General features: G+C 48.3%; 1 protein-coding gene across 10 annotated transcripts in view; it reads left to right on the top strand.

Moving 5' to 3' along the window:
• HUWE1 (HECT, UBA and WWE domain containing E3 ubiquitin protein ligase 1) overlaps nt 1–21673 on the top strand; it is a 1403674-nt gene that overhangs the window by 291864 nt on the left and 1090137 nt on the right. For all 10 annotated transcript variants that reach the window (XM_069209338.1, XM_069209335.1, XM_069209339.1 and 7 more), the window contains one exon: nt 13590–13766. In XM_069209338.1, the coding sequence (XP_069065439.1) occupies nt 13590–13766 (177 nt within the window). The remainder of the gene's footprint in view (nt 1–13589; nt 13767–21673) is intronic.

Below are 21673 nucleotides of genomic sequence, written 5' to 3'. Positions count from 1 at the left end.
GGAGGAAATTACTACAGACACTTGGGTTCTAGCAATTATCCAACATGGTTATTGCATAGAATTTCTACAATTCCCTCCAAACATACCACCAAAAGCACAAAATTTAACAACACACCATTCCAATCTCCTGGAGATAGAAGTGCAGGCACTATTGCAAAAGAATGCAATCGAATTAGTGCCAAACACACAAATAAACACAGGAGTTTACTCACTGTACTTTCTGATACCAAAGAAGGACAAAACGCTGAGACCAATCCTAGACCTCAGAGTAGTGAACACTTTCATCAAATCAGACCACTTCCACATGGTCACACTACAAGAAGTATTGCCATTGCTAAAACTACACGACTACATGGCAACTTTAGACCTCAAGGATGGTTATTTCCATATACCAATACACCCATCGCACAGGAAATACCTAAGGTTTGTATTCAAAGGAATACATTACCAATTCAAGGTACTGCCTTTCGGATTAACAACCGCACCAAGAGTCTTTACCAAATGTCTAGCGGTAGTCGCTGCACACATAAGAAGGCAGCAAATACATGTTCCCATATTTGGACGACTGGCTAATCAAGGCCCATTCGTTCATACAGTGCTCAAATCACACAAATCACATCATACAAACCCTCTTCAAACTCGGGTTCACCGTCAATTTCACAAAATCCAAAATTCTGCCACGCAAGGTACAACAATACCTGGGAGCCATAATAGACACATCAAAGGGAGTAGCCACTCCAAGTCCACAAAGAATTCTAAATTTCAACACCATCATACAACGCATGTATCCAACACAAAAGATACAGGCAAAGATGGTATTACAACTCCTAGGCATGATGTCATCATGCATAGCCATTGTCCCAAACGCAAGACTGCACATGAGGCCCTTACAACAATGCCTAGCATCACAGTGGTCTCAAGCACAGGGTCACCTTCTAGATCTGGTGTTAATAGACCGCCAAACTTACCTCTCGCTTCTGTGGTGGAACAACATAAATTTAAACAAGGGGCGGCCTTTCCAAGACCCAGTGCCACAATACGTAATAACAACAGATGCTTCCATGACAGGGTGGGGAGCACACCTCGATCAACACAGCATACAAGGACAATGGAACGTACATCAAACAAAACTGCATATCAATCACCTAGAACTTCTAGCAGTTTTTCAAGCACTAAAAGCTTTCCAACCAATAATAGTTCACAAATACATTCTCGTCAAAACAGACAACATGACAACAATGTATTATCTAAACAAGCAGGGAGGGACGCACTCCACGCAGTTAAGCCTGCTAGCACAAAAAATTTGGCATTGGGCAATTCACAACCAAATTCGCCTAATTGCATAGTTTATACCAGGGATACAAAATCAACTCGCAGACAATCTCTCTCGAGTTCACCAACAGGTCCACGAATGGGAAATTCACCCCCAAATTCTGAACACTTATTTCAAACTCTGGGGAACACCTCAGATAGACTTGTTTGCGACAAGGGAGAACGCAAAATGCCAAAACTTCGCATCCAGATACCCACACAAACAATCCCAAGGCAATGCCCTATGGATGAACTGGTCAGGGATATTTGCTTACGCTTTTCCTCCTCTCCCTCTCCTTCCTTACCTGGTAAACAAACTCAGTCAAAGCAAACTCAAACTCATATTGATAGCACCAACTTGGGCAAGGCAACCCTGGTACACAACGCTGCTAGACCTATCAGTGGTACCCTGCATCAAATTGCCCAACAGGCCAGATCTGTTGACACAGCACAACCAAAAGATCAGACACCCAGATCCAGCATCGCTGAATCTAGCAATCTGGCTCCTGAAATCCTAGAATTCGGGCACTTACAACTTACCCAAGAATGTATGGAAGTCATAAAACAAGCAAGAAGGCCATCCACCAGGCACTGCTATGCAAGTAAATGGAAGAGGTTTGTTTGCTACTGCCATATTAATCAAATACAACCATTACACACAACTCCAGAACAGGTAGTGGGTTACTTGCTTCACTTACAAAAATCTAACCTAGCTTTCTCTTCCATTAAGATTCACCTTGCAGCAATATCTGCATACCTGCAGACTACCTATTCAACTTCCCTATATAGAATACCAGTCATTAAAGCATTCATGGAGGGCCTTAGGAGAATTATACCACCAAGAACACTACCTGTTCCTTCATGGAACCTAAATGTTGTCCTAACTAGACTTATGGGTCCACCTTTTGAACCCATGCACTCCTGCGACATACAGTTCCTAACCTGGAAGGTGGCATTTCTCATCGCCATTACTTCCCTGAGAAGAGTAAGCGAGATTCAGGCGTTTACTATACAGGAACCTTTTATACAACTACACAAAAATAAAGTCGTCCTAAGGACCAATCCTAAATTTTTGCCAAAGGTTATTTCACCGTTCCATCTAAATCAAACAGTGGAACTTCCAGTGTTCTTTCCACAGCCAGATACCGTAGCTGAAAGGGCACTACATACATTAGATGTCAAAAGAGCATTAATGTATTACATTGACAGAACAAAGAACATCAGAAAGACTAAACAACTCTTTATTGCATTTCAAAAACCTCATGCAGGAAACCCAATTTCAAAACAAGGTATAGCCAGATGGATAGTTAAATGCATCCAAATCTGCTACCTTAAAGCTAAACGACAGCTGCCCATTACACCAAGGGCACACTCAACCAGAAAGAAAGGTGCTACCATGGCCTTTCTAGGAAACATCCCAATGCAAGAAATATGTAAGGCAGCCACATGGTCTACGCCTCACACATTCACCAAGCACTACTGTGTAGACGTGTTATCCGCACAACAAGCCACAGTAGGTCAAGCCGTATTAAGGACATTATTTCAAACTACTTCCACTCCTACAGGCTGATCCACCGCTTTTGGGGAAATAACTGCTTACTAGTCTATGCAGAACATGCGTATCTACAGCGACAGATGCCATCGAACTGAAAATGCCACTTACCCAGTGTACATCTGTTCGTGGCATCAGTCGCAGTAGATTCGCATGTGCCCACCCGCCTCCCCGGGAGCCTGTAGCAGTTTGGAAGTTACCTTCAATTATTTATATATGTATCATCTCAACCTTAAATAGGTGCATACTTAGTCACTCCATTGCATGGGCACTATTACTACAATTCAACTCCTACCTCACCCTCTGCGGGGAAAAACAATCGAGGATGGAGTCGACGCCCATGCGCAATGGAGACAAAAGGAGGAGTCACTCGGTCCCGTGACTCGAAAGACTTCTTCGAAGAAAAACAACTTGTAACACTCCGGCCCAACACCAGATGGCGAGCTATTGCAGAACATGCGAATCTACTGCGACTGATGCCACGAACAGATGTACACTGGGTAAGTGACATTTTCAATATTCATCTACCCATACCTAGACGACTGGTTACTGAAGGCTTCTTCTCCGGAGCAGGCGAGAAGCCATCGGGACATTGTGCTCAGAGTTTGCGAGTCTCTAGGTCTTCAGGTCAATTACCAAAAGTCAACCTTGATTCCAACACAGAACCTTCACTACCTGGGAGCTATAATAAACACAGAACTCCAAAGAGTGTATCCTTCGGAGGAACGACTATCCTCAATAGACAGGAAGTGTCAGGACCTGTTGAAAGCCAACGCACCTACTGCACGTCAGGTGACATCGCTGCTGAGCTCCATGGCATCATGCATTTTTATTGTCCCAAATGCCAGACTCCACATGAGGCCCCTCCAAGAGGCATTGGAGAGCAACTGGAGCCAAAGGACAGGTCGCTGGGAGGACAGAGTGCGACTACCGGCAGTAGCTCTTCAGTCATTGAAATGGTGGATGCACAGACCTCACCTGTCAGTAGGTGCTCCGTTTCACCAGGTAGTTCCATCCGACACTCTGGTAACGGATGCGTCTCTTCAGGGATGGGCTCATCTGGGTCCCCTTCAAGCTCAGGGCCTGTGGTCAGACAAGGAAAAGCAGTACCACATCAATCTGCTAGAACTCAGAGCGGTCCGTCTGGCTCTCAAGTCTTTCATACCACTAATTCAGGGGAAAACCCTCCTAATACAAACGGACAATACAACCACGATGTATTATTTGAACAAACGGGGGAACGAGATTCCCTACCCCTATCTCGAGAGTCCCAAACGATATGGCATTGGCTCCTGGCCAGAGGAATGTCACAGCGGTTCACCTGCCAGGTCAACAAAACGTGGAAGCAGATTTCCTGAGCAGACACCTAGAGGACGCACACGATTGGGTCCTACACGGCGAAGTCCTCGAATACATCTTCGCTCAATGGGGTTGACCAACTGGATCTCTTCGCAGACGAAGTAAACAAGAAATGCACAGACTTCGCATCCAGGTTCTACCGTCCGGGATCTCGAGGGAATGCCCTGTTGATCGACTGGTCAGGGATATTTCTCTACGCTTTTCCGCCGATTCCCCTCATACCGGCAGTGATCAACAAACTTTACAGATCCAGAACCAGAATGATTCTCATAGCGCCACAATGGCCCCGTCAATTCTGGTACACAGATCTACTCAACCTATCGGAAAAACCTCACAGGAGGCTGCCGTGCAGACCGGATCTTCTGAGCAGAATGGAGGGCAGGATTCTACATCCCAACCTACCCTCTGAGCTTAACAGCATGGCTCCTGAATTCCTGCAGTATGGGCACCTAGGGCTCTCACAGGAGTGCATGAACATCTTGAAAGAGTCCAAACGACCTTCCACGCGGCGTTCTTACGCTTTTAAGTGGAAGAGATTCTACATATGGTGCTGTCAACAAGGTCAGAATCCCATACGGGCTCAGGAGGATGTCATACTGTCCTATTTGCTTCATCTGGCAAAGTCCGGTCTGCAGGTATCATCTATTAAGGTACATTTGTCTGCCATTACAGCCTATCGCAAGTCACCTTCTCAGGAATCCTTCTTTACGAAACCTGTAGTCAAGGATTTCTTGGAAGGTTTGAAAAAAGTTTTTCCGCCCATTCGGAGACCTTCTCCTCCATGGGAACTGAACATAGTATTGTCAAAACTTATGGGCCCTCCTTTTGAACCTATACATAAGGCCTCTTTACAACACATTACGTGGAAGATGGCTTTTTTCGTGGCCATTACTTCAGCGAGGAGGGTCAGCGAAATCCAGGCTTTGCCTTCCAAAGAACCGTACACGGTTTTTCAAGACAATAGAGTGGTTCTGCGAACTCGCCCATCTTTCCTTCCGAAGGTGGTGTCAGAATTCCACATCAATCAGACTATATCTTTACCGACTTTCTTTTCCAATCCGGAGACTCCAGCAGAGAAAGCATTACACTCCTTAGTCTTGAAAAGAGTGCTGAAATTTTATCTGGATAAGACAAAATCGATTAGACATTCTAACCGCTTGTTTGTAAATTATGGTCATTTGAGGACAGGAGAGGCAGCATCTAAACGAACGATATCAAGATGGATAGTTTCTTGTATTGTTAATACTTACCAGCTGGCTAATAAACAATTACTAGCTAGGCCTAAAGCGCATTCCACAAGGGGAAAAGCGGCTACTGCTGCCCTCCTTAACAATGTTCCAATATCTGAGATTTGTAAGGCTGCTACATGGAAGTCTGTGCATACGTTTACTAGACATTACTGTTTAGACTCCGATGCAAGAGCGGATGCCCAAGTGGGGCAGGCCTCTCTGAGAAATTTATTTGCATAATACGTATCTATTCCTGCACTTCTATTGGACAGTCCGCAGAGTTTAGGGATGGGCTTGCTAATCTATTCAATGTTTATGACTATTGATGAGGATCCCCTGGAAGAGAAGGATAAGTTACTTACCTGTAAATCCTAGTTCTCTTCCAGGGGTATCCTCATCAAAGTCATAAACAACCCACCCTCCTCCCCGGACGCACGTCTCCTAGAAGTGCAGGACAGACTGTATTTTGAATCAGTTACACAGATTGTCACCGTAAAAAGGAACTGACCTAACTGTGAACCAACTGTCACCTTTCCTTCACCCCTGAGGCATGGTGTACTGGAGGTGCTCAGGGTCTTAAAGGCACGGTGCCAAAGTTTTTAGGATTCTCCTGTGTTAACCTGCATGCAGCCTATTGGCTAAGAATGCTCCATTGGTTTTTCAATGTAGTTTTTTCTCTAGTGTTTACTGCTGCTTACTTCTCTAAGCCCAGTTTTAAGGGTTTGGGTAGATATTTATTCTCTATTGTGATTTCATAATATGAAAAAAAAAAATTCATAGAAATAAAGCATTTTTAGCCTGTTTTTGATTATAGCCTGCATTGCTGTTTTTACACATGATGATATGTGTATTTTATGTATGCTCCGGGGTCCCCGCACAAGGGCGGGAATATTCAATGTTTATGACTTTGATGAGGATACCCCTGGAAGAGAACTAGGATTTACAGGTAAGTAACTTATCCTGCTCGACCACACTACCACAAAAGAGCATTAGAATTATCTTTTTGCCACTATCTTACCTCTAAGGGGAACCCTTGGACTCTGTGCACGCTATTTCTTACTTTGAACTACTGCATACAGAGCCAACTTCCTGCACCATTGTTCTGTAAGACACTGTTGTAAGGGCCGCATGTGTAATCTTGCGTTTGGGACAATGGCGATGCAGGATGCCATCATACCCAACAGTTTCAGGACAAATTTGACGGTGTACTGTTGGTTTGACTGAATTTGTGCCAATACATTGTGGAATAAGGGCAAGGGAGAGGGCCACCTGGGTGTCGCTTCTGCACTGGAGGTTGGATCCTTCAGGTCCTGGGGGCTGCGGGTGCAGTCTCTTTACCAGGCATCGGGTTCTTAGAAGCAGGCAGTCGCGGTCAGGGGGAGCCTCTGGATTCCCTCTGCAGGCGTTGCTGGGGGTCAACTCTGGCCACTCACAGGGTCGCAGTCGCCGGGGAGTCCTCCCTGTAGTGTTTATCCGCAGGTCGAGCCGGGGGCGTCGGGTGCAGAGTGAAAAGTCTCACGCTTCTGGCGGGAAACGTGTTGTCTTTAAAAGTTGCTTCTTTGTTGCAAAGATGTTTCTTCTTTGGAGCAGAGCCGCTGTCCTCAGGAGTTCTTGGTCCTTTTAGATGCAGGGTAGTTGTAAAGAAATGGCTTCCTGTTGCAGTTACCCCCCACTTTTTGCTTGATACTGATACTGATGCTGACTTGACTGAAGTGTGCTGGGACCCTGCTAACCAGGCCCCAGCACCAGTGTTCTTTCACCTAAAATGTACCATTGTTTCCACAATTGGCACAACCCTGGCACCTAGGTAAGTCCCTTGTAACTGGTACCCCTGGTACCAAGGGCCCTGATGCCAGGGAAGGTCTCTAAGGGCTGCAGCATGTCTTATGCCACCCTAGGGACCCCTCACTCAGCACAGACACACTGCTTACCCTCAGGGTGCCATGCCAACCTCACACTGCCTGTGGCATAGGTAAGTCACCCCTCTAGCAGGCCTTACAGCCCTAAGGCAGGGTGCACTATACCACAGGTGAGGGCATAGGTGCATGAGCCCTATGCCCCTACAGTGTCTAAGCAAAACCTTAGACATTGTAAGTGCAGGGTAGCCATAAGAGTATATGGGCTGGGAGTCTGTCAAAAACGAACTCCACAGCTCCATAATGGCTACACTGAATACTGGGAAGTTTCGTTTCAAACTTCTCAGAATAATAAACCCACACTGATGCCAGTGTTGGATTTATTAAAAAATGCACACAGAGGGCATCTTACAGATACCCGCTGTATTTTACCCAATTGTTTAGTGCAGGACTGACTGGTCTGTGCCAGCCTGCTGCTGAGAGACAAGTTTCTGACCCCATGCGGTGAGAGCCTTTGTGCTCTGAGGACAGAAACAAAGCCTGCTCTGGGTGGAGGTGCTTCACACCTCCCCCCTGCAGGAACTGTAACACCTAGCAGTGAGCTTCAAAGGCTCAAGCTTCGTGTTACAATGCCCCAGGGCACTCCAGCTAGTGGAGATGCCCGCCTCCTGGACCCAGCCCCCACTTTTGGCGGCAAGTCCAGGAGAGATAATGAGAAAAACAAGGAGGAGTCACTGGCCAGTCAGGACAGCCCCTAAGGTGTCCTGAGCTGAGGTGACTCTGACTTTTAGAAATCCTCCATCTTGTAGAAGGAGGATTCCCCCAATAGGGTTAGGAATGTGACCCCCTTCCCTTGGGAGAAGGCACAAGGAGGGTGTACCCACCCTCAGGGCTAGTAGCCATTGGCTACTAACCCCCCAGACCTAAACGCGCCCTTAAATTTAGTATTTAAGGGCTTCCCTGAACCTAAGAATTTAGATTCCTGAAACTACAAGAAGACGACGACTGCTGAGCTGAAAAACCCCTGCAGAGGAAGAACAGAAGACACCAACTGCTTTGGCCCCAGACTTACCGGCCTGTCTCCTGCCTTCCAAAGAAACCTGCTCCAGCGACGCTTTCCAAGGGACCAGCGACCTCTGAATCCTCTGAGGACTGCCCTGCTTCAAGAAAGACCAGAAACTCCCGAGGACAGCGGCACTGCTCCAAAAGAACTGCAACTTTGTTAGAGGAGCAGATTTAAAGACCCCTGCAACTCCCCGCAAGAAGCGTGAGACTTGCAACACTGCACCCGGCGACCTCGACTCGACTGGTGGAGAACCAACACCTCAGGGAGGACCTTCCGGCGACTCCAAGACCGTGAGTAACCCAAGTTGTCCCCCCTGAGCCCCCACAGCGACGCCTGCAGAGGGAATCCCGAGGCTCCCCCTGACCGCGACTGCCTGAACCTAAAGTCCCGACGGCTGGAAAAGACCCTGCACCCGCAGGCCCCAGCACCTGAAGGAACGGAACTTCTGTGCAGGAGTGACCCCCAGGAGGCCCTCTCCCGTGCCCAGGTGGTGGCTACCCCGAGGAGCCCCCCCCCCCTTGCCTGCCTGCACCGCTGAAGAGATCCCTTGGTCTCTCATTGAACATCATTGAAAACCTGACACGTGTTTGCACACTGCACCCGGCCGCCCCCGCGCTGCTGAGGGTGTACTTTTTGTGCTGACTTGTTGCCCCCCCTCCCCCCCGGTGCCCTACAAAACCCCCCTGGTCTGCCCTCCGAAGACGCGGGTACTTACCTGCTGGCAGACCTCAACCGGGGCACCCCCTTCTCTCCATTGAAGCCTATGTGTTTTGGGCACCTCTTTGACCTCTGCACCTGACCGGCCCTGAGCTGCTGGTGTGGTAACTTTGGAGTTGCTCTGAACCCCCAACGGTGGGCTACCTTGGACCCAAACCTGAGACTTGTAAGTGATTTACTTACCTGCTAAAACAAACAATACTTTCCCTCCCCCAGGAACTGTGAAAATTGCACTGTCCACTTTTAAAACAGCTATTTGTGTTTTATGTGAAAAGTATATATGCTACTGTAATTATTCAAAGTTCCAAAAGTACTTACCTGCAATACCTTTCAAATGAGATATTACATGTAGAATTTGAACCTGTGGTTCTTAAAATAAACTAAGAAAAAATATTTTTCTAAAACAAAACCTATTGGCTGGATTTGTCTCTGAGTGTGTGTTCCTCATTTATTGCCTGTGTGTATGTACAACAAATGCTTAACACTACTCCTTGGATAAGCCTACTGCTCGACCACACTACCACAAAATAGAGCATTAGTATTATCTCTTTTTGCCACTATCTTACCTCTAAGGGGAACCCTTGGACTCTGTGCATGCTATTCCTTACTTTGAAATAGCACATACAGAGCCAACTTCCTACAGTAGTCCTCTGAGGCTTCAGAGGTTGCTGGACCCCCTGTGGAGCGTGTTGCTGTTTGCAGTTTTTCTTGAAGTGGGGAGACAGGCCGGTAGGGCTGGGGCCAAAGCAGTGGCACCCAGGTAAGTCCCTTGTAACCTGTACCCTTGGTACCAAGGGCCCTGATGCCAGGGAAGGTCTCTAAGGGCTGCAGCATGTCTTATGCCACCCTAGGGACCCCTCACTCCACAGACACACTGCTTGCCAGCTTGTGTGTGCTGGTGGGGAGAAAATGACTAAGTCGACATGGCACTCCCCTCAGGGTGCCATGCCAACCTCACACTGCCTGTGGCATAGGTAAGTCACCCGTCTAGCAGGCCTTACAGCCCTAAGGCAGGGTGCCCTATACCACAGGTGAGGGCATATGTGCATGAGCACTATGCCCCTACAGTGTCTAAGCAAAACCTTAGACATTGTAAGTGCAGGGTAGCCATAAGAGTATATGGTCTGGGAGTCTGTCAAAAACAAACTCCACAGCTCCATAATGGCTACACTGAATACTGGGAAGTTTGGTATCAAACTTCTCAGAATAATAAACCCACACTGATGCCAGTGTTGGATTTATTAAAAAATGCACACAGAGGGCATCATAGAGATGCCCCCTGTATTTTACCCAATTGTTCAGTGCAGGACTGACTGGTCTGTGCCAGCCTGCTGCTGAGACGAGTTTCTGACCCCATGTGGTGAGGGCCTTTGTGCTCACTGAGGACAGAAACAAAAGCCTGCTCTGGGTGGAGGTGCTTCACACCTCCCCACTGCAGGAACTGTAACACCTATCAGTGAGCTTCAAAGGCTCAGGCTTCCTGTTAGAATGCCCCAGAGCACTCCAGCTAGTGGAGATGCCCGCTCCCTGGACACAGCCCCCACTTTTGGCAGCAAGTCCAGGGGAGATAATGAGAAAAACAAGGAGTCGTCACTGGCCTGTCAGGACAGCCCCTAAGGTGTCCTGTGGTGACTCTGACTTTTAGAAATCCTCCATCTTGCAGATGGTGGATTCCCCCAATAGGAATATGGATGTGCTCCCCTCCTCTCAGGAAGGAGGCACAAAGAGGGTGTAGCCACCCTCAAGGACAGTAGCCATTAGCTACTGCCCTCCCAGACCTAAACACACCCCTAAATTCAGTATTTAGGAGCCTCCCAGAACCTAGGAAAACAGATTCCTGCAACGTAAGAAGAAGACTGCTGAACTGAAAAACCTGCAGAGAAGACGGAGACACCAACTGCTTTGCCCCAGCTCTACCGGCCTGTCTCCCCCTTTAAAAGACACTGCTCCAGTGATGCGTTCCCAGGCTCCAGCAACCTCTGAAGCCTTAGAGGACTACTCTGCATCTGGAAGGACCAAAAAACTCCTGAGGACAGCGGCTCTGTTCCCCAAAGACTGCAACTTTGCAACAAAGAAGCAACTTTGAAACAACACACGTTTCCCGCCGGAAGCGTGAGACTTTGCACTCTGCACCCGACGCCCCTAGCTCGACTTGTGGAGAACAAACACCACAGGGAGGACTCCCCGGCGACTACGAGACCGTGAGTAGCCAGAGTTGACCCCCCCCCCCCGAGCCCCCACAGCGACGCCTGCAGAGGGAATCCCGAGGCTCCCCCCTGACCGAGACTGCCTGCTTCAAAGACCCGACGCCTGGTAAATTCTCTGCACCCGCAGCCCCCAGGACCTGAAGGATCCGACCTCCAGTGCAGGAGCGACCCCCAGGTGGTCCTCTCCTTTGCCCAGGTAGTGGCTACCTCGAGGAGCCCCCCCCCTGCTCCCTTGCCTGCATCGCTGAAGAGACTCCTTGGTCTCCCATTGATTTCTATTGCGAACCCGACGCTTGGTTGCACACTGCACCCGGCCGCCCCCGTGCAGTTGCGGGTGTACTTTCTGTGCTGACTTGTGTCCCCCCCCGGTGTCCTACAAAACCCCCCTGGTCTGTCCTCCGAAGACGCGGGTACTTACCTGCTGGCAGACTGGAACTGGGGCACCCCCTTCTCCATTGAAGCCTGTGTGTTTTGGGCACCACTTTGACCTCTGTACCTGACCGGCCCTGAGCTGCTGGTGTGGTAAGTTTGGGGTTGCTCTGAACCCCTAACGGTGGGCTACCTTGGACCCCAACTTGAACCCCTGTAGGTGGTTTACTTACCTGCAAAACCTAACAAACACTTACCTCCCCCAGGAACTGTTGAAAAGTGCACTGTCTAGTTTTAAAATAGCTATATGTCATTTATGTGAAAACTGTATATGCTATTTTGCTAATTCAAAGTTCCTAAAGTACCTACTTGAAATACCTTTCATTTGAAGTATTACATGTAGAATTTGAACCTGTGGTTCTTAAAATAAACTAAGAAAATATATTTTTCTATACAAAAACCTATTGGCCTGGAATTGTCTCTGAGTGTGGGTTCCTCATTTATTGCCTGTGTATGTACAACAAATGCTTAACACTACTCCTTTGATAAGCCTACCGCTCGACCACACTACCACAAAATAGAGCATTAGAATGATCTCTTTTTGCCACTATCTTACCTCTAAGGGGAACCTTGAACTCTGTGTATACTATTCCTTACTTTGAAATAGTGCATACAGAGCCAACTTCCTACAACTTGTAACACTCCTTGCCCAACACTAGATGGCAGGACTATGCATAGCATGTGAATCTGCAGCGGAACATGCCACAAACTGATGTACACTGGGTAAGTGACATTTTCCATAACATGTCTGTAAATATCTGCAGAAGCAGATATGCCCCATCTATGTCTTAGTCGATTCTTAGACATAGTAAGGGAACAGGGAAGCCATTTTAAGCAGATGTGCTTGACACTGGCCAATAAGAGTGCCCCAGCTACATGAGGGCTTCACTGAAGATAGGAGTGTTTGGTATCGAAACCAGAAATAGCTGCTGCCTTTGAGGTGCACCTACGTCCCTGAGAAGCCCACATTTGTAACCTACCTGCTGGTTGTCCTCAACTGACCTAGCCAGAGCATGTAGCCTTTTTCCACGAAGACCAATCTCTTTTTAAATACATTGGGCACCCGAAGCCGCACTACACCTCTGCATCTGGCTGCTCCAGTGCCGCCTGGAGTGAACTGTTGGGGGTCCTGACCCTTACCCAATACTCAACTTGGTCCTGTAAGTTGTCAAAGAGTACCTAATTGCAGAAGTTGTTTTTCCTCCCATATGATAACATTGCAGATCTTAAATTGCACTGTCCACTTTTTAAAGTGTAAATAATTCCTATTTAAAAACCTACTTACCTGAACAATTTTTCTCTTATGCCTAAACTTATATAAAGATACCTGGTATTTTTTTTAATTGGTGTGGATTTCCTTCTTGAGTTGGGTCTCATTTATTAACTATTGTCTGTATTTGTAGGATTCTTGCACTCCTCTGTGTTAAGCCTAAGGCTGTTCGACCACTCTACCCCTAAATAGAGCAGTGTGGGATTGCAGAGCAAGTCCTCCCCACTCATGGGTTAACACCTGGACCCTTTGTATTCACATACCTCATAAAGGGCCAGCTTCCCACAACCACTTCACATTGTATACTGTATATTGTAGATTTTTACACAGTATGCTGCTATTTTAATGTACCAGAGATTCCCAGCCTGACGACAGGGAGTGATAGATTCATGTGAATATATAAAAAATACCTATGTTGGAGAATTGGAGTTACAGGTAAGTAACTAATTTCTTTCAGCCATTGATGCAGTTTTGAGTGCATTCACCTCTTTTGAAAGTAAATGTTAATCCCTATCAGTAAAATTACTGACATTGATTTGTATGAAGTATCAGGACAGAAGTAACTGGCAGCTTTTCCTTTTTTCCCCGTGCAGATGAAGTTTGTGGAGTCTATTTTGAGCAACAACACTACAGATGATCATTGTCAGGAGTTTGTGAACCAAAAGGGTCTTCTGCCTCTTGTCACAATTCTGGGCCTCCCTAACCTTCCCATAGATTTTCCTACATCCGCTGCCTGCCAGGCTGTTGCTGGGGTCTGCAAATCTATTTTGGTATGTATGGTATTAGCATCAGCAGACCAGTGATGTTACCTATTCGTGCAGTTACTAGAAGAGCTGTTTCAGAACCCTCACGAAATTATAAGTAAAGTTTTCCAGAAAGCGCTTTCAACACAAGTGTACCTTACAATAAAGCCTTTGTCTTGTACTAACAAACTTAACGTATTTCGTTTTTTGGTTATCCGCAGCATTTATTTTATTGGGTGAAGGAGGCTGGCCCAGTGTGTGGTGGACACCTATGGTGTTAAACACCTTGTACTGGGTCCAGGCAACCCTTATTAGATAGTGTTATTGTGTCTAGGTAGCCAGGGCTCTCTAGTGGTAGCTGTGGTGAGCAGCCAAGGCTTATGTAGGAGGAGTGTGAAGCACTTGCAATACCACAGTAGTCACACAGTGACTTATCACTCATAAAAGAAATCAAACTGTTGCAAAAACAAAGGTACTTTATCACAGGTTACTATAGGCAAACCTCCTTCTGAAGGTAAGTACACACAATAAACGCAAGTAAATATTAGGAAAGAGCAGTAAATAGTAAGGGCTCTGTAGGGGGTGTAGGAAGCTGGCCTGGTGTGTGATGTGTACCCCACGTACTTACACCTTATACCAGGCCCAGGTGTCCCCTCTTAGTGAAGGCAGTGCCCAGAAGCCAAGCTCTCTAGAGGTAGCTGTGGATGAGCAGCTAAGACTTATCTATGAGACATGCGAAGCTCTTTCAAAACCACTGTAGTCACACAGCACTTACACACATGAAAGAAACCACAGTGTTACACAATACCCTTTTTAGAGAGAGAGTACCAAAATTACTGAAAAGGCAATACTCCCGTAGGAGGTAATTAAACACACTAAATATGTACCCTAGTAATCAGAAATAGGCATAGAAAAGGTTAGAAAACCGTGCAAATAGTAATAAGCAATAGTGACCCTAGGGGGAGCCCAAACCATATTCGGAAAAAATTGAATGCAAACACGGTCCCCCCACCTAGATAAGTGGAATGTGTAGAGGGGAGCTGGGGATTTTAGAAAACCACAAAGGTAAGTAATACAATACCCCTCAGCGACCAGGAAAGCAGGAGTAAATCACTGGAATTTCCCCAAACCACCCAAAAGGAAGAAAAAGAAAAGACACCCAGACAAGACTGCAAGAAACCAGTGATGGAATCCTGGAGAAGACCTGTGTAGAGAGGGGACCAAGTACAAAAGTGTCAGTGGAGTCCAGGAGGAGTAGGAGCTGCTACCCACTGTAAGGAAATGCCTCCTTGGCATGGTTACCCCCTGACTTTTTGCCTTTGCTGATGCTATGTTTTGAATTGAAAGTGTGCTGAGGTCTGCTAACCAGGCCCCAGCACCAGTGTTCTTTCCCTAACCTGTACTTTTGATTCCACAATTGGCACACCCTGGCATCCAGATAAGTCCCTTGTAACTGGTACCTCTGGTACCAAGGGCCCTGATGCCAGGGAAGGTCTCTAAGGGCTGCAGCATGTCTTATGCCACCCTAGAGACCCCTCACTCAGCACAGACACACTGCTTACCAGCTTGTGTGTGCTAGTGAGAACAAAATGAGTAAGTCGACATGGCACTCCCCTCAGGGTGCCATGCCAGCCTCTCACTGCCTATGCAGTATAGGTAAGACACCCCTCTAGCAGGCCTTACAGCCCTAAGGCAGGGTGCACTATACCATAGGAGAGGGTACCCGTGCATGAGCACTGTGCCCCTACAGTGTCTAAGCAAAACCTTAGACATTGTAAGTGCAGGGTAGCCATAAGAGTATATGGTCTGGGAGTCTGTTTTACACGAACTCCACAGCACCATAATGGCTACACTGAAAACTGGGAAGTTTGGTATCAAACTTCTCATCACAATAAATGCACACTGATGCCAGTGTACATTTTATTGTAAAATACACCACGGAGGGCACCTTAGAGGTGCCCCCTGAAACTTAACCGACTATCTGTGTAGGCTGACTGGTTCCAGCAGCCTGCCACACTAGAGACATGTTGCTGGCCCCATGGGGAGAGTGCCTTTGTCACTCTGAGGCCAGTAACAAAGCCTGCACTGGGTGGAGATGCTAACACCTCCCCCAGGCAGGAGCTGTAACACCTGGCGGTGAGCCTCAAAGGCTCACCCCTTTGTCACAGCACCGCAGGACACTCCAGCTTAGTGGAGTTGCCCGCCCCCTCCGGCCACGGCCCCACTTTTGGCGGCAAGGCTGGAGGAAACAAAGAAAGCAACAAGGAGGAGTCACTGGCCAGTCAAGACAGCCCCTAAGGTGTCCTGAGCTGAAGTGACTCTAACTTTTAGAAATCCTCCATCTTGCAGATGGAGGATTCCCCCAATAGGATTAGGGATGTGACCCCCTCCCCTTGGGAGGAGGCACAAAGAGGGTGTACTCACCCTCAGGACTAGTAGCCATTGGCTACTAACCCCCCAGACCTAAACACGCCCTTAAATTTAGTATTTAAGGGCTCTCCCTGAACCTAGAAATTAGATTCCTGCAACTACAAGAAGAAGGACTGCCGAGCTGAAAGACCCCTGCAGAGGAAGACCAGAAGACACCAACTGCCTTGGCCCCAGACTTACCGGCCTGTCTCCTGCCTTCCAAAGAACCCTGCTCCACCGACGCTTTCCAAGGGACCAGCGACCTCTGAATCCTCTGAGGACTGCCCTGCTTCGAAAAAGACAAGAAAGTCCCGAGGACAGCGGCACTGCTCCAAAAGAACTGCAACTTTGTTACAAGGAGCAGATTTAAAGACCCCTGCAACTCCCCGCAAGAAGCGTGAGACTTGCAACACTGCCCCCGGCGACCCCGACTCGACTGGTGGAGAACAACCAACTCAGGGAGGACCCTCCGGCGACTCTACGACGCCTGCAGAGGGAATCCCCAGGCTCCCCCCTGACCGCGACTATCTGAACTCCCTTTCCCGACGGCTGGAAAAGACCCTGCACCCGCAGCCCCCAGCCCCTAAAGAAACGGAACTTCTGTGCAGGAGTGACCCCCAGGAGGCCCTCTCCCTTGCCCAGGTCGTGGCTACCCAGAGGAGCCCCCCCCTTGCCTGCCTGCATCGCTGAAGAGACCCCTTGGTCTCCCCTTGAAAACTGAAGGAAACCCGACGCTTGTTTGCACACTGCACCCGGCCGCCCCCGCGCTGCTGAGGGTGTACTTTCTGTGCTACTTTGTGTCCCTCCCGGTGCCCTACAAAACCCCCCTGGTCTGCCCTCCGAAGACGCGGGTACTTACCTGCTGGCAGACTGGAACCGGGGCACCCCCTTCTCTCCATTATAGCCTATGTGTTTTGGGCACCTCTTTGACCTTTGCACCTGACCGGCCCTGAGCTGCTGGTGTGATAACTTTGGGGTTGCTCTGAACCCCCAACGGTGGGCTACCTTGGACCAAGAACTGAACCCTGTAAGTGCCTTACTTACCTGTTGAAACTAACAATAACTTACCTCCCCCAGGAACTGTGAAAATTGCACTGTGTCCACTTTTAAAACAGCTTATTGTGTTTTATGTAAAAAGTATACATGCTAAAGTAATGACTCAAAGTTCCTAGAGTACTTACCTGCAATACCTTTCAAATGAGCTATTACATATAAAATTTGAACCTGTGGTTCTTAAAATAAACTAAGAAAATATATTTTTTCTATAACAAAACCTATTGGCTGGATTTGTCTGAGTGTGTGTACCTCATTTATTGCCTGTGTGTATGTACAACAAATGCTTAACACTACTCCTTGGATAAGCCTACTGCTCGACCACACTACCACAAAATAGAGCATTAGTATTATCTCTTTTTACCACTATTTTACCTCTAAGGGGAACCCTTGGACTCTGTGCATGCTATTCCTTACTTTGAAATAGCACATACAGAGCCAACTTCCTACACCCACCCAGCTGTACTTGCAGGAGTTGGATGACTATGAGGAAGAACAGGTCAGCACTGCAACCCTGGAGCCGGAGAAGAGTGCTTGATGTATGCAGAAGATGCCCCAAGCTGGAGTGAAGATTGCAGACTGGTGCTGGAATTCCACCAACAAGCTTTGGCAAAGGTAAACTCTATTAGTGGAAAAGTGGTGCTGCCACGGACCAGCAAGGCCCAGGAGGACTCAACCCAGGAGGGAGAGTCACAGGGGACCCCCAGCGTTGCAGAGTCCACAGGAGCAGAGTCAGCACCCACAAGAGTCCCACAGGACAGGGCCACAGAAGTTGCCGAAGAAGCCCACACAGCACTACAGAAAGGGATCCCACGCTGCAGGAGAAACAGAGGGCTGAGCGTCGCAGAAAGGAGCGCTGGGGACTTGAGCTACATGTCACCTGATGATCCCTTGGAGATGCAAACAAGCATTGGGAGCTGCAAAAGACGTGGTGCGTGGGGGAACTTTCCTGCATGGGAAGGAGGCTTACCTTCACCAGTTGGAGAACCTGGCAGTTCAGGCTGGACTGTTCCCATGGGGAACAGGGTCAACACTGATTTGCATATGGCTGGGTCCAAACTGGGGTGGCATGGTGAGCAATAGAATTGATGGATTAAACCCAGATCTGTGACTGGGGGTGAATGTTTGATTGGTTTCGCAATCCATCCATCATTTGTGTTTGTCGTGATAAGTGCGTCAGGTATGCCCTGACGAGGGTCCCGGGCTCACTGTGCCACTTGATTCAAGCTAGCCAGGCTGATGAAGGGTGATATCCAGAAACCAGTCCCAGGATGCTTGTTTTCCGGTCCAGGGAAAGCCTGGCAGTTCGGGCTGGACTGTTCCCATGGGTAACAGGGTCAAGACTGATTTACATATGGCTTGGTCCAAACTGGGGTGGCATGGTGAGCAAAAGAATTGATGGATTAAACCCAGATCTGTGACTGGTGGTGAATGTTTGTTTGGTTCCTCATTCCATCCATTATTTGTGTTTCTTTGCTCCCGGCTCAGAGGGCAGGGTGCAGGTACCTGTGTGTGAGGGCACCTATGCATGAGCAGAGGTGCTCTCACCAACTCCAGCTCCATTTTCCTGGACTTTGTGAGTGCGAGGATGCCATTTTATTCATGTAATAGGCATAGGTCACTACCTATATTAGCTACATAATGGTAATTCTGAACCTGGGCATTTTTGTTAGCAAACATGTTGGAATTATACCCCAATACTGTTGCATTATTGTTAGTATGATTGCATGCACTAGGACTCAGAGGACCCCCAGCATTGCACCTACCAGCTTTCTGGGGTTTTCTTGGCAGCCTAAGCTGCTGCCACCCCATAGACGGGTTTCTGCCCCTTTGCTGCTTGATCTGATCAAGCTTAGGAAGGCAGAACAAAGGATTTCCTTTGGGGAGGGAGGTAACACCCTCTCCCTCTGGAAATTGGCGTTACCTGGTTTGGGAGGGGTAGCCACCCCAAGCCACTGGTATGCTTTGAAGGGCACATTTGGTGCCCTCCTTGCATAAACCACTCTGCACCAGATCAGGGCCCCCCGGTCCTTGTTCTGGGTGGAAACTGGACAATGGAAAGGGGAGTTACCACTCCTCTGTCCATCACCACCCTCAGAGATGGTGCCCAGAGCTTCTCCAGGTGGCCACATAATCCTGCTATCTTGAATCCAAGGTGGGCAGAGGCCTCCAGGAGCATCTGAGAGGCCATAAGAGGACCTGCAAATGAAGAGGACCAAGTCCAGTTCCAGTTGGAGTGTCCAGGTGGGGCAGGAGCCACTACCGATCCGTCTGAGGATACAGTACCAGGTCAACGGTGAAGACCAGGAGTCTGCTATGCAGCACAGGAGCAGAGGAAGAGTTCCAAATGTGATCCAGTTGTCCTACATTGGAAGAAGAGTTGCAGTCCATCAGAGCTTTGGAAAAACTACCAACAAGCCTTGTCAAAGGCAAAAGCTGCAGAATATTTGCAGAGCTGTTGGAGACCCAGGAAGGTCTGAGATGACTCAGCCCAAGGAGAGGACTACCAACCGTCCCCCAGCAGTCAGAGCAAGAAGTCCTGGATGCAGCCCCTACAGGCAGCTCACAGGCAGTAGGCACAAGAGTCACAGTGAGGCCCACACAGCACACCTGGAGAGGAGTCTGACATTGCTGGAGCAGCAGGCAGTAGACCACACGTTGTAGGAAAGAGTGCTGGGAGCCTGAAGATCCCTCGGAAAATGAGTCAACAAGCCTTGGTAGCTGCAAGTCTCATGGAAAGCAGGGGTAGCGTCCTGCAAGGAGAGGCAAAGACTTACCACCTCCAAAGTTGGACCGCTGGTGAAGGGGGACCACTCAGCACCACCACCTGTTGCAGGATCCACACAAGTGCAGGAGAAAGGATCAACACGGCCGGTTGTCATTGCAGCTGGTGCCCGCGGAAGCAGGGGAGTGACTCCTTCACTCTAAGGGAGATTCCTACTTTCTTCTTGGTGCAGACTGAAGACTTCCTGCTCTAAGAAGATGCACGGCCGGGGATATGTTGGCAGTTTAGCTGGAGGCTGTGCAGTGTCCAATTCCCCTTGAAAGGCTAATTTTCTCTTTGGTTTTGGAGGAAGTGCCTTTAAAATTCTGCCAGTCTATTTATGGATGTGAATCCTGGCTTGCCTGTCATCCATTGCCGCCATTTGTGAGTCTTCCTCAGTAGCTTTATGGCTTTCTTTAAGTGCCTGTGAAGGTCCATGTTCCTCTGTGTAAATAGGCTTTTCCGGCTCAGAAGCTGTTTTTTTCGATATCGAAAAAGTCGGGGTTGAGGATGGTCTCCGCTCCAAAAACGATTTTTGAGATTTCCACTCTAAAGAGCAATGGTTGCTGGGCTCGGAGACAGAGCTTCGGCTCAAGTCAGATGACTTGAGAGGAGTGGCCTTTTTCGGTGCCGAAGTTGTGGGTTGGTCACCGATGGTCTTTTTTTCAGGTCAAGCCATGGCCTTCCGGCAGTGGCGTCCCCAAGGCCTTGTGTTTGGGCTTGGCTGGGACAGGGGCAGGGGTACTCACGTGCTGTCCTGCCGTGACCAGTTTGTCCTCTGACTCCTGTTTGGAGTTGGATCCTCTAACGGAGACAGCAGTCTGCATGATCTCCTCTTCGACATCGATACATTCAGTGCTTTTGGATGCCATCGCGAGTCTCTGAGCTCTTCTGTCTCGGAGCGTTTTCTTGGAACGGAAGGATCTGCAGACCTCACAGTTTTCTTCCCGATGGTCTGGGGAAAGGCAGAGATTACAGACGAGATGTTGGTCCGTGTAAGGGAATTTAGCATGGCACAGAGGACAAAAGCGAAATGGAGTCCAGTCCATGAGGCTTCCACACGGTCGGCCTGAGTTGGGCGCGGGTGCCCCGAAGGGCGAGTAAAGATGTTTAATCCGACGGTACCGAAGTGTTGATTGATGAAACAATACAGACGAGAAATAGAGTTTTAAACTTTTTCCGACTCGAACTGTCGGAGTGAAAGGAAACACGTCCGAACCCGATGGCGGAATGAAAACAATCTAACATGGAGTAGATGCCCATGCACAATGGAGCCGAAGAGGAGGAGTCACTCCATCCCGTGACTCAAACACTTCTTCGAAGAAAAACAACTTTTAACAATCCGAGCCCAACACTAGCTGGCAGACGTATGCACAGCATGTGAATCTGCAGAGGAACACGCACGTTTTGAAATTTGAGTAAGAGAGAGATGGAGGCTGGGAATGCACTTGCCACTACAGTACAGCTAAGTGCCCAAAACCAAAATGTTCTTGATATTACAATCCACTGAGAGAAAATATGATTGGGACTGTGTAAAAACAATTAAGAAAAATCAGAGTGCTAGCATATCCAGCTTGGTGCATTATGGGAAATGAAGTCTGTAATCATGAATGATCTGAAGGAGGAGTAAAAACGAATTTTAACACTAGTGGGCGTGTGTCCTGTAATTACCGGCATCTTAAGAAAGCACTTCGCCGAAACTCGTCAC

Source organism: Pleurodeles waltl, chromosome 10 (genome assembly GCF_031143425.1).
Source record: "Pleurodeles waltl isolate 20211129_DDA chromosome 10, aPleWal1.hap1.20221129, whole genome shotgun sequence".
Classification (NCBI taxonomy): Eukaryota; Metazoa; Chordata; class Amphibia; order Caudata; family Salamandridae; genus Pleurodeles; species Pleurodeles waltl.
Note: the sequence above shows the minus strand (reverse complement) of the source record. Positions and strands in the feature narration are given on the sequence as shown.